This window comes from Pseudophryne corroboree, chromosome 8 (assembly GCF_028390025.1).
Source record: "Pseudophryne corroboree isolate aPseCor3 chromosome 8, aPseCor3.hap2, whole genome shotgun sequence".
In the NCBI taxonomy this organism is placed as follows: Eukaryota; Metazoa; Chordata; class Amphibia; order Anura; family Myobatrachidae; genus Pseudophryne; species Pseudophryne corroboree.
The window spans coordinates 334982841-335009397 of NC_086451.1; the positions used below are offsets into that span (position 1 = coordinate 334982841).

At 41.9% G+C, this 26557-nt stretch overlaps 1 protein-coding gene across 6 annotated transcripts in view; it reads left to right on the plus strand.

Moving 5' to 3' along the window:
* FGF13 (fibroblast growth factor 13) overlaps positions 1 to 26240 on the plus strand; it is a 676355-nt gene extending 650115 nt beyond the window's left edge. For all 6 annotated transcript variants that reach the window (XM_063937423.1, XM_063937422.1, XM_063937426.1 and 3 more), the window contains 2 exons: positions 21726 to 21924; positions 24588 to 26240. In XM_063937423.1, the coding sequence (XP_063793493.1) occupies positions 21726 to 21924; positions 24588 to 24724 (336 nt within the window). In that variant the 3' untranslated portion in view covers positions 24725 to 26240. The remainder of the gene's footprint in view (positions 1 to 21725; positions 21925 to 24587) is intronic.
* Positions 26241 to 26557: the final 317 nt, after the last annotated feature.

Genomic DNA, 26557 nt, shown 5'->3' on the forward strand with positions numbered 1-26557 from the left:
TGGTATATACAATTATGGACGGGCTGCCGAGTGCCGACACAGAGGTAGCCACAGCCGTGAACTACCGCACTGTACTGTGTCTGCTGCTAATATATAGACTGGTTGATAAAGAGATAGTATACTCGTAACTAGTATGTATGTATAAAGAAAGAAAAAAAAACCACGGTTAGGTGGTATATACAATTATGGACGGGCTGCCGAGTGCCGACACAGAGGTAGCCACAGCCGTGAACTACCGCACTGTACTGTGTCTGCTGCTAATATATAGACTGGTTGATAAAGAGATAGTATACTCGTAACTAGTATGTATGTATAAAGAAAGAAAAAAAAACCACGGTTAGGTGGTATATACAATTATGGACGGGCTGCCGAGTGCCGACACAGAGGTAGCCACAGCCGTGAACTACCGCACTGTACTGTGTCTGCTGCTAATATATAGACTGGTTGATAAAGAGATAGTATACTCGTAACTAGTATGTATGTATAAAGAAAGAAAAAAAAACCACGGTTAGGTGGTATATACAATTATGGACGGGCTGCCGAGTGCCGACACAGAGGTAGCCACAGCCGTGAACTACCGCACTGTACTGTGTCTGCTGCTAATATATAGACTGGTTGATAAAGAGATAGTATACTCGTAACTAGTATGTATGTATAAAGAAAGAAAAAAAAACCACGGTTAGGTGGTATATACAATTATGGACGGGCTGCCGAGTGCCGACACAGAGGTAGCCACAGCCGTGAACTACCGCACTGTACTGTGTCTGCTGCTAATATATAGACTGGTTGATAAAGAGATAGTATACTCGTAACTAGTATGTATGTATAAAGAAAGAAAAAAAAACCACGGTTAGGTGGTATATACAATTATGGACGGGCTGCCGAGTGCCGACACAGAGGTAGCCACAGCCGTGAACTACCGCACTGTACTGTGTCTGCTGCTAATATATAGACTGGTTGATAAAGAGATAGTATACTCGTAACTAGTATGTATGTATAAAGAAAGAAAAAAAAACCACGGTTAGGTGGTATATACAATTATGGACGGGCTGCCGAGTGCCGACACAGAGGTAGCCACAGCCGTGAACTACCGCACTGTACTGTGTCTGCTGCTAATATAGACAGGTTGATAAAGAGATAGTATACTCGTAACTAGTATGTATGTATAAAGAAAGAAAAAAAAACCACGGTTAGGTGGTATATACAATTATGGACGGGCTGCCGAGTGCCGACACAGAGGTAGCCACAGCCATGAACTACCGCACTGTACTGTGTCTGCTGCTAATATAGACTGGTTGATAAAGAGATAGTATACTCGTAACTAGTATGACTATAAAGAAAGAAAAAAAAACCACGGTTAGGTGGTATATACAATTATGGACGGGCTGCCGAGTGCCGACACAGAGGTAGCCACAGCCGTGAACTACCGCACTGTACTGTGTCTGCTGCTAATATAGACTGGTTGATAAAGAGATAGTATACTACTAATATTATATATACTGGTGGTCAGGTCACTGGTCACTAGTCACACTGGCAGTGGCACTCCTGCAGCAAAAGTGTGCACTGTTTAATTTTAATATAATATTATGTACTCCTGGCTCCTGCTATAACCTATAACTGGCACTGCAGTGCTCCCCAGTCTCCCCCACAATTATAAGCTGTGTGAGCTGAGCACAGTCAGATATATATATACATTGATGCAGCACACTGGGCTGAGCAGTGCACACAGATATGGTATGTGACTGAGTCACTGTGTGTATCGTTTTTTTCAGGCAGAGAACGGATATATTAAATAAAACAAACAACTGCACTGTCTGGTGGTCACTGTGGTCGTCAGTCACTAAACTCTGCACTCTCTTCTACAGTATCACAGCCTCAGGTCAATCTCTCTCTCTCTCTCTCAACCCTAATCTAAATGGAGAGGACGCCAGCCACGTCCTCTCCCTATCAATCTCAATGCACGTGTGAAAATGGCGGCGACGCGCGGCTCCTTATATAGAATCCGAGTCTCGCGATAGAATCCGAGCCTCGCGAGAATCCGACAGCGTCATGATGACGTTCGGGCGCGCTCGGGTTAACCGAGCAAGGCGGGAAGATCCGAGTCGCTCGGACCCGTGAAAAAAAACATGAAGTTCGGGCGGGTTCGGATTCAGAGAAACCGAACCCGCTCATCTCTACTTTATACAGCTATCTGTTTAATTCATTTGAGTACACACCATCAGCGGTGGATCTCCACATTTATGACTTTTTACTATTTTATTATTATTTTTAGACACATTTTTTAGGAATGTATCCAGCTAATGTTTATATATATATATATGTATAATAATACTAAAATTGTTGCTACTAATTAACCTCTATCTATACATGACAAATTAGCGCTCTCTATGTATTACATGATAGTAAATAGTTAGCTAATAAATATGAGCTTTTGTGTTCTGATGTTAACCAAGCAAACTTTCCTGATTTCACACCAGCTAAATGGGGCCAGTACATGCTTGTAATTTAGTCGTGATATATGGTTGATGCTATAAATACTGGATGTCATAAAACCATTTATAATACATAAGTGATATAAAATATATGCAATAACTCCTGTAAATATATGCTTATATTTGCAGAGCTGCTGGGGGATCTATTAGGATCAGTATTAGTGAGAGTTGTCAAAGGTTTGGGAGCATGGTCATGCTCATTAGTGAATACTGTGTCCCTCTATACCATTGATTAAACTTGGCATGGTCATACCATATTGGAGGCGTGGCTGTACCTGCACCCCAGATAGGCCTATGCCTGAGTACTTTATACCCAATCCAGCCCTCTCTCTGCACCCTGTAAATTTGTGAAGCAGTCATTTCATCAGTTATGTTTGGACAGTAGTGGGGCCATTCCTGGAAGAGATAATTTTATGTTTGATGTCACTCGTGTCATAGGGCTCATACTGAAATAGTGGGAATGTGTATCTGCCAATAAAGATAAGCTATACTTAGATATGAGGATCACACATACAGGAGCCGTTTATTGTCCAACAGAAGCCAGTGTAATACTTATGCTTACCTATTTTACCCTTATTTTGGAGAGTTTACGCAGACCCAACCCACATCCCTAGTGAAATAGGCAGGTCTTGAAGAAACAATTTGCTGCAAATCATGGGCCTGCCCCAGCTGTGTAACAAATCACCGTATCTACAGCACTTTCCCCCTTGGATCTCCCCCATTGACCTTTGGCCTCCCCTCTGAAATGAATGTCCTAAATCCATACTTGCCAACATTTTCTTTTTGTGTTGCGTGGTGTATCCTACGATTGTGTGGATGTGGGAAGGGACATTTTAGCATGGGCTTTCTCTGGGATCAGTTTTGTCATGTCCCTTCTCCCATGGAAGGACAGGTGGATGGCAGCGCTTAAACTAACATTAATTTGGATGTAACAATAGAAATTTTATAAAATTACAACAAACTTATTATAAAACAATAAAAAGCATCATTAGCAGTCACATTAATTGTGTAAACAAATGACATATGCACTATAGGTTGGAAACAGCGTTCAAAAATGACTGATCAATGGGGGTCATTCCGAGTTGTTCGCTCGGTAATTTTTTTCGCATCGCAGCGATTTTCCGCTTAGTGCGCATGCGCAATGTCCGCAGTGTGACTGCGCCAAGTAAATTTGCTATGCAGTTAGGAATTTTACTCACGGTTTTTTCTTCGTTCTGGTGATCGTAGTGTGATTGACAGGAAGTGGGTGTTACTGGGCGGAAACTGGCCGTTTTATGGGTGTGTGCGGAAAAACGCTACAGTTTCTGGGAAAAACGCGGGAGTGGCTGGAGAAACGGAGGAGTGTCTGGGCGAACGCTAGGTGTGTTTATGACGTCAACCCAGGAACGACAAGCACTGAACTGATCGCAGATGCCGAGTAAGGTTGAAGCTACTCAGAAACTGCTAAGAGGTGTGTAATCGCAATTTTGAGAATCTTTCGTTCGCAATTTTAAGATGCTAAGATTCACTCCCAGTAGGCGGCGGCTTAGCGTGTGTAAAGATGCTAAAAACAGCTTGCGAGCGAACAACTCGGAATGACCCCCAATATGTATAAAGGAGTGTCCATTCCTATAATGCCACCTGTGTAAAGGACTCCAAGGTTCATTAAAGGCAGAGGATTTCAACTTAGGTCAGCCAATCCATAGAGGGATATATTTACCAGTTCCACCGTTAGAGGACATGCACAGTTTAATAAACCCATCATTTCAGCAACAGGTGGTCCCCCTGGAAAAAGCTCACCAAGTTCTCCGAATCATAGCTAGCTACAAACATACCACCTCCTTCTTTGATGACTTTTCACATTATGAGAAGAGGCAAGAGGAAGAGGACAGTGTCAAGAAGGTGATTAAAAATTAGAGAGGCACAAGCAATCAGGAACAACACACAGGCTTTCACCTCCACTCCTATATTATGTGGAACAGAAAGGACTTCAACCAAGCAAATATATAATTAGTAATTACCACATTACTGGACAAACTGAAAAACTAGAGGCCAAAGCCTCCAAATTTGTACCCCCTTCTCCATGTTTAGGGATTAAGATAATCTCGGATTTAATGCTGGGATGCAAATAAACTGGTGTATACCACAGGATCAAGATTGGATATTTTCCCCTCCACTGAGTCTGGAGACTTATTTTGTGAAAATCTCATGGGTTTCTATTTTTTCCATTTTTTTATTGCATTTTTATTTACATATTTTGTGGCAGATGCCTTATTTTTGTTTTTGCCAGCTCCCAGTTACACGCATGTGAGCATACCTGTGTTTCCCAGTTACATGCATGTGAGCATACCTATGTGTCTTGTTTATTTTATTCATATTTTATTTTTAAATAAAGCAGCCCCTTAGATGTTTTAGCAGCCCCTCCTGAGCCCCACAGCAGCCCCGAATGGGGCAAGTTGAGTTCGGGTGGGTTCGGTAAAATGCTAAGCATGACTGTGCAGTGATTTTTTGTTATTGAGCCCCTGCCCTAGTGGAGCTTACCACTCTACAGACAAAACTCATTTCTTACTATAAATAGGACTGTGGGAGGAAGCAATGCTAACCTCTGTTCCCACAGCATGCCTCAGCCTGGCAAGCCAGACATCTTCCTGGCTGTAAGCCACCATGACACTCCATACTGGGCCTTTTTCAGTAACTGTTTGTGCCTCACAGGAGCTCCTGGCCTATCTAGTGCTGCAGTGCAATGGAAAGCTGATGCAATACAAGATCACTGAAACTCTGTTCTTCTAACACCACGAGGGTCTTGTGATAACCCTACACAGCCCTTAGGAAAAGATGCGCATTTCAAAATAAATAATCCCAAAATGTGAAACATCAATAATAAATCAAAATTAAGTTTGATTAATTGGAACCATTCATTTGAGTGAGTCCCTAACATGAAATAATTGAGAAGAACCTCTCTCTAATGCTGCGGCAGAAAATCTCACTTTTACCTCTTCAGCAGTTGCACTGAATTATGATTCAGTCTCTTCTGAGTCACACTGACTTTGGCCACAATTGTGGTCTCTCCCTACTTTATTTAAAAACAATTAATCAAAATAGCAATTTCTATTTCCACCCCTGCGGCTATGTTTTAACAAATCTATTTGTGATGTTGAAGCTTGTTTCATATCTGCTCTAGGATTTAATTTAAACCTAGGATCAAGTACAGCAGCACCCCTGGAATTATATGGCAGCACCCCGGGAGACTTACACAGCACAGCAGACAAGCAACAGCACCCCTGGACTTAAACGGCAGTGGGGCAACACCCCTGAACTGATAGGGCAGAGGGGCAGTACCCCATATAGGGCAGTCCCCCCAGAATGATGTGGCAAAGAAAATACGTGCAAGATGGAATTGTTCTTGGGCCCTCCCACCCAATCTTATGTTGTATAAACAGGACATGCACACTTTAACAAACCAGTCATTTCAGTGACAGGGTTTGTGACATGACTGTGGCTGAAATGATTGGTTTGTTTGGGCCCCCAGCAAAAATGAAGCAATTAATCTCTCCTTGCACAAACTGGCTCTACAGTGGCAAGATGTCATCCTTATCCTCAGATCCCCCCCATTCAGTGTTTACACCCTCATCTTTTTCACATAAACTTCTGTTGTGCTTCATATACAGACTCAGTCACACACAGTGCATGCTAATCGCATCTCATTGTAACTAAGACACATTTCAGGTAAAAAGACGCTAAAAGATGGCCCGCTCTACCAGAGTTCGACGGCGTCTGTCTTATTCGCACCAGACGTCTTTCACCACATGGCATATTATTGAGGCTAGTTGTATGAGGACACGTTTGTATATAAATAAACAGACAGATAGATAGATAGATAGATATACAGTATATCTATATTACAAACAAAAACAAAACTCAGTTCCTCTATATGACCCCAGGCTCTCTCCAGCTATTGATCCTCCTGAGATTTTTGCATAGCTCCACAGTGGATTCTCTGGAATCCCCCTCAGGGCTCTACCCACACTTTCTCTTGGGTGTTCTATCCTGCCACATGTATGTCACCTGCCTCATCTGTTAGTTTGGGGTCAGCAGGTCCAACCACTGGCAGATGAGATGGCACAATGGAGATGGGGTATCTAGTGCCTCCCAGCAGTACTGTACTCAGCAGTGACAGCACATAAAGAGCCATCCTCTGCTTTGGTTAGATCAGGGGTAAGAGGTTCTAGATACTCAGAAACCCCCCTGTGTGCGCCACTGCCACACTAAACTGGTAGACAAAGCCCTCAAATCAGGACTGTGCCATATATATTGGGATTTTTGGGAAGTGCAGTATGAATATAGACATTTATGGAGTCACAATGGCATTTACAGAACACTTATAGAACACATACGGTTCATCAATTACATCCCTAAAATGTCAGCATTCTAAAGGTTTTTTTTTACAATAATAGCACATCCCAGTTCTTCTTTATATGAAACAGAATGTTAATGTGTTCTGTGTCAAATAAAGAAGTGCTGGAATGTGCTATTTTTGTGATGGGAGGTACTGTATGTATCTGTTAACCTGCCCTTTACAACCCCAATATATGAGCATATTCACATTGCATATGGACAATGACAGTGCTTAATGTAGAAATGAACACATAAAGGGGTTTATTCAATTACTGCTGGATCATCTCCGACGGAGAGCATCCGACAGTTCCTTATTCAATTTGCAGGCGTTTTCGACTACTTTTGTCCTAATTTCGACATGCCAATCCGAATTTTTTTAAAGTTTAATTGGCATGAGCAAAAACGGGACAAAAACTGTCAAACGCCCGCAAATTTTCCAAAACAGGTGGATCGGCGGCGAATTCTGTTTTTCGACAGTGTCGGAATTTCCAACAAGTTGAAGCAACGGCACTTACATTAAATAGGGCGAATCGAAATTTGCTCTAAAAACGTCAAAAAGGGCCGTTTATGCGACCTATCGGAAACTCTGACAGGAATTGAATATACCCCATTGTGTTAAACGTAATAGTCTACAGAGTTTCCGGAGAGTTTACCCGATGTTTTAAAGGAACAAGCATTTGAATGTCAAAATTTGGTTTTTATTTTTAAAACAATGCCTCTTTAAAACATTGGGCAGACTCGCCGGATACTCACCTCTGCTTCTTCGTGGAAGCTATTACATTTACCCTATAGAGTGAGTTTAAGACAAATACCATAATACTAAATCAGCTGGATAGACCCTGAGATGAGTTACAGAACCAAATATTTTGTCTCAAATGCATTTGCTGAGCCTGTTAAAGTACAATAAAGTACAATTGTGTATGTATTAAAACACTGCACCATACAAGTCTTACACTTGTCAAATACACTGTATGTTTTTTGTCTTTCATCTTGTGCTGATTTGGTTGATGCTCTACATATTATCTCGGTCTCTAGACATTGGGCCAACCAATTAAAGTAAATAAAACCTTAAATAAATAAATAAATACCTTAAATAAAGGTAATAAAAATACAATTGATGCATGTGCATTCAAAAACTAAAACAACTGCCTGTAGCTTGTAGCAAGATCAATAAATGTACAAAATAAAAAAGGGAAAAGAAAAACTAAATACCTCAGCAATGCAAATATACAGTGTGTTTGTATTTGTGGCCATTGCTTGATTTAATTTGAGATCTACTGTGAAGATGTAGTCATATTATGCAATGGAAAGAGTGGAGAAGTGGACCACTGGAGAAGTAGCCCAAAGCCACCAATCAGCATTGAGCTAGCATTTATCAAGTAAATTCTATAAAATGATAGGTAATAGTCGATGACTGGTTGCTATGGGCATCGTCTCCTTTGGTCCACTTCTCCAATCTTTTGAATGCTTGAATATTTTGAAGATAGTGTAACCACACAAGTATAGTTCCCCTATAATACTGCATTTTCAGTTTTGAATCTGACATGTAGTAAATTTCTGTACTTTTGCCCCACTAATATCCCATAGTAAGCTGTGTGCTTCTAATTTTTAAAGCATGCTTACCTACCCTCCCAGAATGACCGGGAGACTCCGGAAAATCATGTGGCTCTCCTGGTCTCCAAGAAAGGTAGGCAAGTCTCCCGCTTTCCCCACCAGCCCCCTGCACCTCCCCTCGGCAAAGCACAAGTGAATCACGTAATTGTAGCTCCTCCCCCCGCTTTTCAGTGCCTGTTTTCTCTGCACTATACAGGGGAGCGAAGCCACAATATGATTGTGATGCCACACCCCCATATAGCCTACCTTCCCATTGGCCATGCCCCCTATGTGCCTACCACCAGGAGGGGGCAACAAAATAGGTAAGTATGACTTGAAGATACAATTTGCTGCAAATTATGGCCCTGTACCCTGCTGCGTAATGATGCAAATCACAACAGCTCCTGTACTTGCCCCTTGGAACGACCTCATTGACCCTTGAATGTCCTATCTCCATCAATAAATGTCCTAACTCCATACAGCAGTTCCATTTCCCTACGATTACTAAATAGTTATTACAGGACTGTCAGTAGGCGACTATGCAATACTGTGTATAGGAAGGTGGTTGTGAGAGAAACTTTACCACAATCTAGTACAGATTTTTGATAAGGGATACTCAACCTGAAATTTTAAGCGGGATCGGTATGTAAAACCGAACAGCAGGATCATGGCCACCAGTATGCCGGCAGCACGGCGAGCGCTAGCAAGCTCCTTGTGGGCTCGCCATGCTGCGGGCACGGTGGCTCGCAGCACTTGCCACAGGATATATTCTCCCTCTGTGGGTGTCGCGGACACCCATAGAGGGAGGAAAGGCTGTGGCACTGGGATTCCAGCACCAGTATTTCCCCTCTAGTTGGGATTCCAGCGTCGGCATTGCGACTTCCGGGATACCGACTTATGGTATGGTGACCGCTCCCCCTTTAAACATCTTTGCAAGAATCTTTGATTAAAACTGTTTTTCATTGAAAAAGATCATTTATGTGGAACACCATCCCTACACAGATGAGCCATTATATAGAATATACCAATTATGGACGCTTTGGTCAATTTTGCACATAAGATTGAAAACTGAAGTAACTGCTTGGGTTCATGATGAAGCCTTCTTTATAGTAAGAGCTGTACTCATTATCACTGAATCTGACATTACACTACTTGGGTGTATACTAATGGGTGACTACACAGCCAAACCGATATGTTACTTACACCAATGAATGCGACATTATAGCTTGGAAAAATAGTAATCGATAAATAACTGTGTATTTGCACTAAGATAAATTTAGCAATGCAGTAAGCTACAGTATTTTTGTGGTTTGTACAGCGCTTGTTAAAACGTCCGCAAGGCTAGTCACAGGACTAATTTTCTGGGAACACAGCTAGTGGAACACCCCACAGACAGTTGTGGAGCCTCCTGAGAGTATGCATCTTTATAAATACAGTAATATTGCATAGTTGTAAACAGTCTATTATCTGTTCCATATCAGAAAAATACAGCTATTATATCATGCTGATGCCAAACTGACAATTATTTTTTAATTGTGTATTTTCTCAGACCAGCCGACAACCGTAGCTGCCCACAGTGAGTGGTTCTTGTGATGAGAGAAATGTCATATATTTTGTTTTTTCAAAGATTTCAAATGTTCATCTAAGTGGATCCACACTTGACAGTCTGTCCTCTTGCTTGCTTGAGCACTGCTGAACTGTGAAGCCAGAACATTCAGCATTCTGAGAGTTCACCTTATACTGAAGGCTATATTTAGAATTTGTGATGGCATGTGGGAAATATTGTATTTGTATTTCCTTTATATAGCAATATGTCATTCAGTGGAAGTGCAGGAAGTGATCGATTAGAAATTCTTATTCTAAATCAATGTTAAAAAATGACTAGTCATATGCTGCTGAATGAAATCTGGTGCACTATGATTGTGGAGTATGAAGACACATAAAATGAATATGAATAAAAATATGGAAAACCAGCAATTGTGGAATTTTTCAGTGAGACGTGTACTGATTGCATTTGGGCATTTCTGACCAAGAGGAAGAGCCTAAATTCAGAGTCTGATTCGGGTTGCAATGGCGATGTTCGCGCAGTTGTGCAATTGTTTGCTACTGAAAACACCTACGGTGAATGCGTTCCACTGACTGTACGCACAGACCGCTGGCATTAGGACTTGTGATGCACAACCATGGGCTTTTCGTAGGCATGGACTGGGAGGTGGCCAAGATGGGTTATGGGAGTGTAACGGGCGTGTCAGAGGGCATGGCTGCATTCACAAATGCAGAGCCACAGGGGCCATGTTTAGGGGAACTTCAGAAGGAGACACTAGGTTGGTACAAGTGTCTATGGTGCCCTCAATGGTGCACTGATGGTGGAGTGTTCCGAAACACCCTCAGAGTTGCACTGTTCATGGGCACTGAAAAAGGGTGTCTACTGAATGCTGAAACTAGCATTTGCATATTAGCGTTGCTGTTGCTCCACAAAAAAAGTCACAGCCGTGCATGCATTAGCGTCCACCTCTGAAATTGGTCCTTTCCTAGCTCACTGGGCTTACCATGCCATCTGCTATTGGTTCTCTAAGTAATTATGTTGTGCTAATTATATGATTCGGGCCACCCAAGCCCATCCCTTGTCCTGCTATACTTTCCCTTTGTCAGAACTGCAGGATCCTCCTCCTCTGGTCTGTCCTGCATCTAGTGTGACTGTGAGAGCCACTGGTGGAGGGCGTACTCCAACTGCACATGTCGATCTGAAGACACACCATAGCCGATTATTATATAGATGACAGTTGCTAACTAATCATAATTTCCTTACCTAGCCTGTCAAAGACATTCAGTATGACTTACCGGCGGCCGAGATGCCGGCTGTCAATATACCGAAAGCGGCATCCCGGCCACCAGAATGCCGGCAGCGGGGCGAGTGCAAAGAGTCCCCTTGCGGGCGTGCTGCGCTCGCCATGCTGTGAGCTCTGTTTCCACTCCATGGGTTTTGTGGACACCGATTGGGATTAGTCCTGTAGCGCCAGTATTCCAGCTGGTGGCATTGCTGGCTGTCGGGATCCCAGCTTAGGTATCCTGACCGCCGGGATCCCGACAGCCGACAAATTAAATGGATCCCTGTCAAAGCTTCCATATCACCAGTAGAATGTAATGATTGGGTATGTGTGACCACCGGGGGGCGAGCGCAACAAAGCCACTTGAGACTGAATAGGGTCCTTAATCCACCTTGGGTAATAGTGTGGTGCAGTGTGCACACAGAGTTGGATATACAGTATCTGTGTACCATTTTCTATTTGGCTGCAGTATCCTACTTCTTTGTGAAAATCCACCTGTATGTGTCTGCATGTGGAAGCCTATCTCGCCCACTGTTTGTACATCCACAGCCCCAACAAGCATCATTAGTATCAGGACCTATACGTTCCCCATGCTGGATACAGAGGATCCATCTGAAACAGCCGCCCGCACGTTATGATTGAGCACTGAAACCAGCTCACATGCCCATGACACTCCCATCAGACAGAACAGTTCCATGCATGGCCACTGCCCAGTTACAGCTAGGGATGAGCGGGTTCTATTCCCTAAGAACTGAACCCACCCAAACTTCACGTCCCGAGCCCGGATCCGAGCCCGGTTTGGGTCTTCCCGACAGACTTGGAAACCAGAACGAGGCAAAAGTCATCATCCCGCTGTCAGATTCTCGCGGGTTTTGGTTACCATATAAGGAGCCGCGCATTGCCACCATTTTCACTCCAGTCCTGGAGAGTGTAGCGAGAGGACATGTCTCCTTCCTTAGTGTCTATGCATATAAGTTGCATGGGGCGTGCAGTGTTGGGTGGCAACCTGCTCTTTTGTATCATTCCAAAGGTGCTGTCTTGTGCTCCATCAGTCCAGTGGTGCTGTCTTGTGCTGCCATACGTCCAGTGCTGCTGTATATGTCCAGTCCAGTGGTGCTGTCTTGTGCTGCCATAAGTCCAGTGCTGCTGTATATGTCCAGTCCAGTGGTGGTGTCTTGTGCTGCATCAGTCCAGTGGTGGTGTCCTGTGCTGTATATTATTTACTTAAAATAAAAGGGTTATATACTTATATTTTTATAAAATAATTTTTACAGGGTTTGCCCTTTGTGGTGTAGGGGTGTACTCTCCTGTGGTGCATATTGTTATTATAATAATAACTCCAAATAAAAGGGTTATATTAGTATTATCCAAATAATTTGTACAGGGTTTGCCCTGTGTGGTGTAGGGGTACGCTCGCCTGTGTTGCATATTATTACAACTCAAAATAAAAGGGTTATATTATTATCCAAATAATTTTTAATGGGTTTGCCCTGTGTGTGTGGTTTAGGGGTACGCTCTCCTGTGCTGCATATTATTATAATAACTCCAAATAAAAGGGTTATTATTATCCAAATAATATTACAGGCTTTGCCATGTGTGGTGTAGGTGTACACCGCCTGTGCTGCATATTATTATAATAGCTCCAAATAAATGGATTATTATTATTATCCAAATAATTTTTAATGGGTTTGCCCTGTGTGGTTTAGGGGTACGCTCGCCTGTGCTGCATATTATTATAATAACTCCAAATAAAAGGGTTATTATTATCCAAATAATTTTCACAGGCTTTGCCGTGTATGTGTGGTTTAGGGGTATGCTCTCCTGTGCCACCAATATTGTGTGTGTATTACATCTAGGCAAATCCCAGCATGTCCCATGTTTTGCACATACAATTAATTTGGTGGTGCAGAATTTTTTGAGAAATAACAGGGGCATGCAGGAGATGCTGTCGGTGGGCCGAAAAATTGCGGGCCACTTTCGACATTCAGCCACTGTGTGCCACTCCTAGATGGGACAGGTGTTGTGCTGCACACTTATTTTGCTTAGCTTAGTCATACAGCTACCTCATTGCACCTCTTTTTCTTCTTTGCATGATGTCCTGTTTGGGGCCTAATTTTTTAAAAGTGCCATCCTGTCTGACACTACAGTGCCACTCCTAGATGGGCCAGGTGTTTGGGACACACACTTGTGTTGCTTAGCTTAGTCATACAGCTACCTCATTGCATCTCTTTTTCTTCTTTGCATGATGTCCTGTTTGGGGTCTAATTTTTGAAAAGTGCCCTCCTGTCTGACACTGCAGTGCCACTCCTAAATGGGCCAGGTGTTTGTGCCGCTGCGACCTCTGTGCAACTTTTTGGCCTAAAAACAATATTGTGACGTGTGAAGAGTTCAGGATAGACTGGAAATCACAGGATCAAAATTACCCCCAAATTCTGTGATTTCAGCTATTTTTATGGTTTTTTTTTTCAAAAATCATCCAGATCCAAAACCAAAACCCGAAAGGGTGGTTTTGGCAAAACCAATCCAGATCCAAAACACGAGCGGAGATTCAGATCCAAAACCAAAACACAAAACACGAAACGTGCCTGCCGCACATCTCTAGTTACAGACCAGAAACGCCCATTTCATGTAACGTGTTGTCTGTCAATGGATGGTTCAATCTACATATACTTATGATCTCCGACCATGGGGGGTAATTCTGAGTTGATCGCAGCAGAAATTTTGTTAGCAGTTGGGCAAAACCATGTGCACTGCAGGGGAGGCAAATATAACATGTGCAGAGAGAGTTAGATTTGGGTGGGTTATTTTGTTTCTGTGCAGGGTAAATACTGGCTGCTTTATTTTACACTGCTAATTAGATTGCATATTGAACACACCACACCCAAATCTAACTCTCTCTGCACATGTTAAATCTGCCTCCCCTGCAGTGCACATAGGGGGTAATTCCAAGTTGATCGCAGCAGGATTTTTGTTAGCAATTGGGCAAAACCATATGCACTGCAGGGGAGGCAGATATAACATGTGCAGAGAGAGTTAGATTTGGGTGGGGTGTGTTCAATCTGCAATCTAATTTGCAGTGTAAAAATAAAGCAGCCAGTATTTACCCTGCACAGAAATAAAATAACCCACCCAAATCTAACTCTTTCTGCACATGTTATATCTGCCTCCCCTGCAGTGCACATGGTTTTGCCCAATTGCTATCAAAAATCCTGCTGCGATCAACTTGGAATTACCCCCATGGTTTTGCCCAACTGCTAACAAAATTCCTGCTGCGATCAACTCAGAATTACCCCCCATGTGCGTAAACCTGACCTGGCACATAATTTCTTCCTTTGGCAAATGCGCAGTATGCTGACATCCACTACATCCACTTGAGTCTGAATCAGGCCTGTATGGTGTAACCCAGAGCAACCAGAGATAGATTTAGATAGATGTAGTAATCTATACTGATGTTCTTGGTAAACATATCGGTTCCAACATGTTACATAACATCAGTGCTATTTTTGTAGAAAAATAGGTTCAGGAACTGCCGTGGGTGGGCAGTGATGGGCGGAGCTGTGGGTTATGTGGGAGGAGCTACAGTGGGGGAGCACCTTTGCAAGAATAAAAGTGTGTGTGTGGGGTCACCTTTGTCCTAAAAATGAGTGGCCTCACTGTAAGGGGCATGGCTTTGCTGCAAGGAGGATGGCCTTGCAGGAAAAGACTAACTTATACCTTAGTTTTGCAAGCCACACTCCCAGACATTGCCTACCACAGGAAAAAAGAATCCTGATTCATGCCCCTTACATTATTTGTAATTTTTTCCTCCTTATAGTAATGTCAATTATACATAATGCCTGACACCGTAATGCCCATTACACATTATGCCACACACCGTAATGCCCATTACGCAATATGCCACACACCATTATGCCAATTACGCAATATGCCAAACTCCGTAATGCCCATTACGCAAAATGCCACATGCCGTAAGGACCATTACGCAATATGTGACACACCGTAATGCCCATTGCACATTATGCCACACACCCTAATGCCCATTACACATTATGCCACACACCGTAATTTCCATTATGCAATATGCCACACACTGTAATGCCCATTACGCAATATGATACACCATAATGCCTATTACACATTATACCACACACCGTAATGTCCATTCCATGTTATGCCACACACAGTTATGGCCCTGACACTATTTTATGCCACACACAATAATGCCCCTTACAAATTATGCCACACAGTAAGGCTTCTAATTATGTTTAAATTACCTGCCTGTGGTCAGGGTTCTCATGCTCGTTGCCAAGAGTTTCATGCATGTTGTCAGGGGTTTCATGCTCTGGGTTTCTTGCTTGTTGCCAGGGGTTTCATGCTCGTTACCAGGGGTTTCAGGTGCGTTGCCAGGGGTTTCATGTGCTTTGCCAGTGGTTTCATGCGCATTGTGAGGAGTCTCCTGCGCATTGCCAGGGGTTTCATGCACATTGCCAGGGGTTTCATATATGTTGTCAGGGGTCTCCTGCGCATTGCCAGGGGTTTCATGTGCGTTGCCAGGGGTTTCATGCACATTGCCAACGATTTAATTGCGTTGTCAGGGGTGGGGGCGGGTGCGGGCTGTGAGTAAGCATACCACTACTAGCCCCCACAGTGTATTGAGACACGTCTGTACTGCGGAATTGCTTCCGCCCGTAGCAATATACAAAAAGACCCCTCTTAAAATGTCCGCCGCTGAGGAGACAGGCGCTAGAGGTCATATGTGACCTCTAGCATCTATCTCCTCCATGGCGGCAGCCATTTTAGGTGTTTTTTTACACTGCTGCAGATGGAAGTGCTTCTGTAGCCCTCAGCGCGTCTCAATCCACTGCGGGGACTGCAGGGGGCTAGTGGTATGCTTACTGATGCCTGCACCCACTCTCCCAAACTTTGTTGGTGCAGCGGTTAGGACGTTCCGTTACGTCATTCCAGGTGACGCCATTTTTCAGAACACCTTCAGGAACGGCATTCCGGAGTGTTCCGGCCACAAAATTGCCCTGCATAACATTAAATGAGGCCCGCATTTGCTTATTAAATCTACTGTGTTCAGGACTAGTCACTTATAAACATGTAATACATTTTTTAAATGCCATATAGTGTAATCCTGTATATTAACATATATTATATCGATGTTGCATGCAAATATATCAGAAAAAAGTAGCACTTTCTAAATAATAGTGAATAGAAACAAATCAATCTCATTCAGTGTATTTATGCCTATAGCAGATTTGTAAATTACTCATTCCTTACAATAAGCACCCCCTTCATTATTCCCTTGTTGTGCTTTGCATGGTAACAGACATTTACAATAGCGGCTCACAGATTCTTAAAGGATTTCCTGCTAATGGTAATGAAAAGCATATGGTGACGACTTGTGTAGTGTCTGCTTAAATGTTCACTTGGAATGATTAGCGCAATGTTATAGCCGTGTTCTCAAGAACGCGAGCCTCAATGCTTTTCCCTCTGATGAGCCACAATGTCAAAATAAATATTCAAAAGTGTTTTTAGTTAGTCTCCTCTCTGTTTCATCCCACGCAGTTTTGACTGCTGGTTCCTCTTGAGATATTTTAATTTTGCCCAGTAGTCTTTTTAGCTGACGGATATAGTTGCCTACAGTATTTGAGAAGAAAGAAGGATTTACTTTCTTCTTACTAGTAACCTACCAGAGAAATTAAATAAACTAAAAATATGATTCCCTTATTCACAGTTGTGGGAGGACAGCGGACAAGCTGTTCCCTTAGATATGTGATGTAATCAGCACTGAGCCTGTATATACTGTACGACTGATGATTAATATTGACAAAATTCCAATACATCAATTTTCTAGTCATTTTAATTAGTGTCTTGCACTAGTGACAGTGACATAAGGCACACTTACATATTGTTCACCTAATTTGATTCAGGTTTATAATGAACATGTTACTTTTTATTCCTTTAAGGCAGTGATTCTCAAACTCAAGGAGCACTAATGGTCCAGGTTTTAAGTACATCCATGCTTGGCCACAGGTGACTTAATTAGTACCTCAGTCAATTTGATTTAACCATCTGACCCATGGATATCTTTTATACCTGGACTTTTAGTGCTACTTGGGGACAAAGTTATGAAACCACTGTTTGAAGGAACTTGTCTACTGATATTTGAATATGGCTTTGTGCTGTCAGTTACTGTATTTGCACCATGTGGGCTGCCTGGAGAGGCATGCCACTACATAGATGCAGGGTGAGTGCCACTACATAGTATGATGCTAAGGATGCACTCAGTGCCACTCTTCCTGCTACACCAGCACTTTTCCAGATTGTCCGAGCACCCTGCTATGGAAAAGTCCAGCCCAGGACACTGAACACGGGTTTCAAGCCCTGTCACAAGCAGCTTGAACCCCACTTACACCGCAGGCTGGACCCAGAATATTGCTGAGGCTTACCTATGGTAGCGCTTGGAGATTATATCATCTCTAAGTACTGGGAATGCAACTCTCCTTATGCAGTGAATGGGACCCGGGTCAGACAACCCGGGTTACTCATTTACACTGCCCTGTAACCCAGGTCCTTCTTGAACCAACCAAGGTAGCTAGCTGGGTTGGATTACCATGTCCTGGTACCTGGGTTAACTCTTTTACACGAGCAGTGGTCTGGATTAACCTGGAAATAACCTTGGTTTATGGTGTAAAAGGGGTAAACAGTATAACCCACTAACCCAATCTGAGTGTCAGAATTTTAATACTTTCAGTTTGGACATTTGTATTATATTTAAAAGTAAAAATTCCAAACTCGAAAACTTTAGTCCAGGGAATTAATAGATTTTTCTGAAGATCATATGGACTCTTATTCGTTGAGTCCTGAGGACATCTGATTGGTTGTGAGCTGGAGAAGACATCCCACAGCCAATTATAGCCTGTCCTTCCTACAGGAACTCAATTTGCGCCACTCCTTGCAAACTTTCCCCAGCCAGGGACACTGTCCAAAGCAGCATTCAGCATTATAGAAGGGCAGCAGCTGCTAGAAAGGCATACAGTGATATTTCATGATGCAGCATAAATTGGAGGGTTAGCTTTGATATTTTTTTTCTTTTAAAATATGGTAATTGTTTATTTCAAGAGTGCAAAGGCTAATACATTGGCCAGACAGTGCATGAGAATGCATCTTTTGAAATTCATTTTCTTAATGAATGTTTGGAATTATGTTCATATTAGCAGATGATAAATGCCAATATTTGTTTAATTTTGCTACAAATATTGCAGTTGAGTCCCCCCCCCCCCTTGTACAGTTGTGTTTATTATAGAGATGAGCGCCTGAAATTTTTCGGGTTTTGTGTTTTGGTTTTGGGTTCGGTTCCGCGGCCGTGTTTTGGGTTCGAACGCGTTTTGGCAAAACCTCACCGAATTTTTTTTGTCGGATTCGGGTGTGTTTTGGATTCGGGTGTTTTTTTCAAAAAACACTAAAAAACAGCTTAAATCATAGAATTTGGGGGTCATTTTGATCCCAAAGTATTATTAACCTCAAAAACCATAATTTACACTCATTTTCAGTCTATTCTGAATACCTCACACCTCACAATATTATTTTTAGTCCTAAAATTTGCACCGAGGTCGCTGTGTGAGTAAGATAAGCGACCCTAGTGGCCGACACAAACACCGGGCCCATCTAGGAGTGGCACTGCAGTGTCACGCAGGATGTCCCTTCCAAAAAACCCTCCCCAAACAGCACATGACGCAAAGAAAAAAAGAGGCGCAATGAGGTAGCTGTGTGAGTAAGATTAGCGACCCTAGTGGCCGACACAAACACCGGGCCCATCTAGGAGTGGCACTGCAGTGTCACGCAGGATGGCCCTTCCAAAAAACCCTCCCCAAACAGCACATGACGCAAAGAAAAAAAGAGGCGCAATGAGGTAGCTGTGTGAGTAAGATTAGCGACCCTAGTGGCCGACACAAACACCGGGCCCATCTAGGAGTGGCACTGCAGTGTCACGCAGGATGTCCCTTCCAAAAAACCCTCCCCAAACAGCACATGACGCAAAGAAAAAAAGAGGCGCAATGAGGTAGCTGTGTGAGTAAGATTAGCGACCCTAGTGGCCGACACAAACACCGGGCCCATCTAGGAGTGGCACTGCAGTGTCACGCAGGATGTCCCTTCCAAAAAACCCTCCCCAAACAGCACATGACGCAAAGAAAAAAAGAGGCGCAATGAGGTAGCTGACTGTGTGAGTAAGATTAGCGACCCTAGTGGCCGACACAAACACCGGGCCCATTTAGGAGTGGCACTGCAGTGTCACGCAGGATGTCCCTTCCAAAAAAACCTCCCCAATCAGCACATGATGCAAAGAAAAAGGTTAGGTGGTATACAATTATGGACGGACTGCCTGCCGAGTGCAGACACAGAGGTAGCCACAGCCGTGAACTACCGTACTGTACTGTGTCTGCTGCTAATATAGACTGGTTGATAAAGAGATGTCGTAGTAGTATGTATGTATAAAGAAGAAAAAAAACCACGGTTAGGTGGTATACAATTATGGACGGACTGCCTGCCGAGTGCAGACACAGAGGTAGCCACAGCCGTGAACTACCGTACTGTGTCTGCTGCGACTGGATGATAAATGATATAAAAAATATATATATATCACTACTGCAGCCGGACAGGTATATATTATATATTATATAATGACGGACCTGCTGGACACTGTCTGTCAGCAGAATGAGTTTTATTTTTATAGAATAAAAAAAACAACAACACACAAGTGAAGTCACACGACGAGTGTTTAACTTTTTCAGGCAATCACAATATAAGTATACTACTAACTATACTGGTGGTCAGTGTGGTCAGGTCACTGGTCAGTCACACTGGCAGTGGCACTCCTGCAGCAAAAGTGTGCACTGTTTAATTTTAATATAATATTATGTACTCCTGGCTCCTGCTATAACCTATAACTGGCACTGCAGTGCTCCCCAGTCTCCCCCACAATTATAAGCTGTGTGAGCTGAGCAGTCAGACAGATATATAATATATATAGATGATGCAGCACACTGGGCTGAGCCTGAGCAGTGCACACAGATATGGTATGTGACTGAGTCACTGTGTGTATCGCTTTTTTCAGGCAGAGAACGGATATATTAAATAAACTGCACTGTCTGGTGGTCACTCACTATATAATATTATGTACTCCTGGCTCCTGCTATAACCTATAACTGGCACTGCAGTGCTCCCCAGTCTCCCCCACAATTATAAGCTGTGTGAGCTGAGCAGTCAGACAGATATATAATATATATAGATGATGCAGCACACTGGGCTGAGCCTGAGCAGTGCACACAGATATGGTATGTGACTGAGTCACTGTGTGTATCGCTTTTTTCAGGCAGAGAACGGATATATTAAATAAACTGCACTGTCTGGTGGTCACTCACTAGTAAACTCTCTGCACTCTCTACACTTCTACAGTACTCCTCCTAGTCCTAAGCTCCAGTAAATCTCTCTCTCTTATAATCTAAATGGAGAGGACGCCAGCCACGTCCTCTCACTATCAATCTCAATGCACGTGTGAAAATGGCGGCGACGCGCGGCTCCTTATATAGAATCCGAGTCTCGCGAGAATCCGACAGCGTCATGATGACGTTCGGGCGCGCTCGGGTTAACCGAGCAAGGCGGGAGGATCCGAGTCTGCTCGGACCCGTGAAAAAAACCATGAAGTTCGGGCGGGTTCGGATTCAGAGAAACCGAACCCGCTCATCTCTAGTTTATTACATAAAGGTTTCTTTAATCTGCTGACATGTTCGTGCCCCACTTGCACAAAGGTCATAGGCAAACATGTTGGGGAGGGGGCATCAGTTGCCTGGAACCCCCCTGCCCTCAAATCATGACTACAGTAGCAGTTGTATATAATACAATTTTACCAAAGCTGCAGCCACAACATGCAGAATAAGGGTTATAACAGAGATGTGCCGTACTGTGCTGCCGAACATAACTGCATGCTGTGATTGCTGGTCCTGTATATTGTTGAAGTATTACATATGTTGCACTTTCTCTGAGGCTTGTTAAGTGCTAATCATGGACTGGCCACACTCGCTCTAAAATCAAGCTTTTGGAAAGCGCCTCTAGAAATCCAGCGTTTGTCCCTGTAGGTCATAATCACAGTCTTATCACAAGTTGCTATTGCCTCATTCCTGTAAATGTGTGATTGGGTGCAGCTGTTGTATGAGCCAGTGCCATGCAAGCAGGATGAGGGCTCCAACACTGCCATAGATTGACTGTTACACATGAATAATGTATCACACCGCTGATTTAATATTCCTTAGTGATTATTCTTCATGTAAAAATAGAGTAATAATCCTCATTGTCTTCCTGCTTTTCATTATTAAAGTTCTGTGCATTATTCTATACTAACTGCATTATTTAAGACATATCATTTATTTTACAGGAACATTTTACGCCTGAATGCAAATTCAAAGAGTCGGTGTTTGAAAATTACTACGTGACATATTCTTCAATGATATACAGACAGCAGGGTTCGGGACGGAGCTGGTTTTTGGGTCTCAACAAAGAGGGAGAAATTATGAAAGGAAATCATGTAAAGAAAAACAAGCCTGCAGCTCACTTTCTGCCGAAACCTCTAAAAGGTAGCGTGCATAAATAATCTGTTTATCGCATTACATTTCCGTCATAAATATTCCCTAACAAATGACAAATGAGTCGTTACCAGAGAAGATGAATTTGCCAATGTATTGTGGCTCCAACAATTAGAAGAAGGAATAGTAGAATTTCTACAAACTTCATGGTAAACCTGGGAGGAAAACAATAGGAAAGCAATTGCACCAATACAACAGGCAGTCAGCACCAAATAGATTGCTCTTCGAGGATAGATGTTGGTTTTTCCTGGGAGTTTCCGTCTTCAAGAGTAGGGTGGTTTTAGAAATGTCTGACAATCACCTACCTACAGTGGATGTTAGGTAGATGTATCAAATTCTTCAAGAAAGATAAAATTGAAAAGTTGCTCGTAGCAACCAAGCTTCTAGTTCAGTGGTTCACAAACTGTGTGCCGTGGCACCCTGGGGTGCCTCAGGATACTTGCAGGGGTGCCCTGGGTTGGTGGTCCAGGACCGATTAAAATTATTTATGGTCAGTGTAACAGGCAATTCCAGTGCTGGTGGCGGCTAATCATAAACTATGTGGACAGACAGAAGCAAATCTTGTCCCTCACCACACAATTAAACCTAAGGATGACATATAAACACAATTTACTTAATCTAATATTTTTTTCTAAATTTATCAATAAGAAACTTTTGGCCATGGGGTAGCGTTAAAAAAATTCTGGGGCGCTGTGATTCAAAAAAGTTTGAGAACCACTGTTCTAGTTATCATTTATCTAGCACGGCCTATAAAATGACAGAAGCTGGTTGCTATGGGCATCTTCTCCACTTTATCGCTCTGTATGCTTTGATACATTTCCCCTCAGAGAGATTAAATTAATTGCACCATGTACAAACTGTAATGCTTAACTCTTTGCAAATGATATATGTAACCCACAGCCATCGTAGCTGGTAAGCCTAGTATTGTAAGTTAGGGTACTGAAGGCAAATAAGTCACTGGTTTAAGAAAGTCCTGTTTGCTTTGCTATGCGGTCTATGTATCAAAAGGAGGGACACATTTATTGAACTCTTTAGTCCACCATCCTGCTGTTTCTTTGCTTGTGAATTTCCTACTTAGAGGTAGCAGAGCTAGTTAGCCCTGGTTATATTCTGCTGTCCCTTGTGCGAATCCCCTATTTGCGTAACATTGATGTCACCATATTCCTCTATACTGTAGGTTTTCTCCAGTTTAACAAGCTCTGAAAGCGTAACTTTTAGGAGTTTGCTCAATAGCCAACACCATTTTCTATGGAAAGAGCTACAGAATTGTGATGGGTTTCCCCAGACTTCTGTGCTTCTTCTAACTCTTACTCTGCACATATCAAGTACAACTGTTACATGACCTGGCAGTGTAAGCTTTGGCCACTGCAATTAGCAGGTCTGACGGAGAGGATGTCGCTGACTATGTGTGGGAGTGTGCATCGTCAGTGACATAGCGCATACACACCAGATGATATCGTGAACGATGTGTCGGATGTGTCCATGATATCGTCTCGTGTGTACCCGACTTTATTTGGATCTGCAATCTTATCTCTTACAGTATATTTTCACTAAGGAGAATTGTTTAATTGTATCTTTTAGTTTATTTAAGTGATGTTTGGCAGTAAATCTTAGATTAAAGAATATGTGTCTGGACCTATTATTATTATTATTATTATTATTATTATTATTATGTCTTATTTCTTAAGTTATGCATTATATATGACTTTGATATACATTTTAGGTGTGCTAGGTTCTTTAAGATAATATAGCTTTCATATCATTGAGGGCTGATCTAGCAATAGTTATTGGATAGGACTAATGCGTTATGTCATACATTGCATACATTTAATCACCTTCGGTCTTAGTGCTACTGTAGGTAAGGTAATAGTCCTCTTGAGCCTCATTTGCAGAGTGGCCTTTAGACCCTTTTATGGAGCTTGAGGCACACAGTACATTATCAGAGAGGCATTACATGGTGATAGCCATGTGCTGGTAAAGGCACCTTCTTCTGTAGGGAGCTTCAGTTCCTCCTAAGTACGATCTGTATTGAGAAGATGTCACTCTGGTTATGTAAATGCTGTGTGATTGTACTTTCACATTATAATTGCTTAGCTCTCTCTAAGGGGTACATTTACTAAGCAGTGATAAGAGCGGAGAAGTGAGCCAGTGGAGAAGTTGCCCTATCAACCAATCAGCACTGAAGTAACATCTATAATTTGCATACTATAAAATTATACAGAGCTGCTGATTGGTTGATGAGGAAATTTCTCCACTGGCTCACTTCTCCGCTCTTATCACTGCTTAGTAAATGTTCCCCTAAAACAGAAAAATACTTCTGTTGCAGCATACTGTTTATGACTAATCCGGGTGATGGATGGCTTGTGCATTATATTTTAATGCAAATGAACATACTTACTCCAATAAGCACTCAGCCAACCTGTTCCGGGAAGTCTAGATGAACCATTATTTACATTTTTATTTTATGTTTCCATAAATTCCCAATGTCAAACAGCCAAAAATTTGAACAGCATTCCCTTGATACATATGAAGGATTTAAGCAAACAATTGACCCATCAGTCCTTAATACATGCATAATACATAAATTAAGTTGTTTGTTTTAGAAGAGAAAATTAAATATTAATGTTGTTGTTTTTCTTTTCCTATTATTTCAGTGGCTATGTACAAAGAACCTTCTCTTCATGATCTCACAGAATTTTCCAGATCTGGAAGCGGCACACCAACCAAAAGCAGAAGTGTTTCAGGGGTACTAAATGGCGGTAAATCCATGAGTCAACATGAATCAACGTAGCCAGCTGCAGGCAAGACAAAAGCTACTGTACACCTATTAATGGAACCTTACCTCTGGATGCTGTTGAATTCTTACTTAGCAGTCCTTCATCCAAATATTCAAGTTTTTTCAGGACAAGCACTGAACTTGCATAGGTCGCTCACGTCAGCCATTAGATCTCTGGGTTTTCAGTGGATTCCATCATTTTAGAATGTGCTTTTTTGCATCTCAGAAGGCACTTGGATAGTCAGCAAAACATACAGTGGAATAAACACCAAGGAGAGGACATACCCTGCTCTCTGTTTATATCACCTATGCTTTGTGGAGAGATAAAACGAAACCAAACATTTCACAGAACTTAATGTTGATAAGAAATTTTGCTTCCAACCAAGAAAAAATAAAAAGACCACTTTTGCTCTTTAAAGAAAATTTTACTGCTTATATGTTTTATAGGGGGCAACCATATAAAATGTCTAATCTGTTGTTTATTGGCTTACAGTTTTATATATAAGCTTGATGACATGTATTATTCATTTGGAGAAGTGCAACACTTTGATTTTCAACAGAAACAGCTTTGCAAATCCATTCCGGTTCTTTAGAGCTGGATCTCCTTGTCAAAATCAGTTCAGATCTGAGGTGACACCTCAGTCTCAAGTAAACAGTGTTCCTGTAACTTATAATTACGGTATAACATGCTAAAATGTTTTTTGTTTTTTTTATATATACCGTATCTTTGTAGTATCCTGGTTGTAGTGTTAATCCATTAATGTAGACACAGAAACGTATTGTCAAACAGAAACAGTAATATATACCATTATGGATTCTATCATCCACCTACGTAAATTTCTCTTAATTCCATTTTTGTGTACGATGTTATTTAAATGTTGTGATTTCTTTTCTAACAAAAAAATGAAACCGTGGAATTAAGGAGACAATTTTTATAGCAAATGTCTTATTTGTAAATGTCCTTTTTTTTCAATGTATGGCATATTTAAGTATCGTAGACGAGGAGACATTCTGGGCAGGCTGTGTCTACACAACAGGTACATGTGACTGCTATTTAATAAAAATGTTTAGGATCTATTATGTTTTCCAAGTAGGTGGTCATTACCTTTGCATGGACAAAGAGAGGGTAGGAGTCAAGGCTGCATGACATGTTTCGTTTTGTGCATTAGCTAATGAGGATTTATTTTCTCCCCATAAATATAATATGGACGGGAGGGTTTAAATCTTGTACACATTGTTGATTTGTTGTATACACCAAATGCACTGAATACATCATTTTTATTAAACTGTTATCATTTTTACAATACAGTATTATTAATTTCATAGCTAAAATGTTTCTTCCCCTCCAATACCAAATGTTAATAGTAATATTCTGATTTTAAAGCAGGCTATGCATTATCACTGTTTACATGTTTAGTCATAATATTTTCTTTTAAATTTGATTCAATAATATATTTTATTTTTAATAGGACCCTGTTTACGTTGAAGCAGATTGTGCACTTGTAAAATAAATATGTTTCCTTCAGCTAAATATCTTGGTCTTCACTTTGTTATTCATGATTACAATGTAGCATATAAAGGTCAGCTACAAACATTGGAATTTACATATGAAGCGCACAGGTAAAATTCATTAGACTGATTCTAATTTGGAAGGAAAATAAAAAATAAATAAAAAAAACCTGCACCTGGGCAAAACCATGTTGCAATGTAGGTGGGGTAGATGTAATGTGTAAAGAGAGTTAGATTTGGGTGGGGTGTGTCCAAACTGAAATCTAAATTGCAGTGTAAAAATAAAGCTGTCAAAAATTTCTAGCCTACATGCAAAAGCAGACAGAATTTAACCTGCAC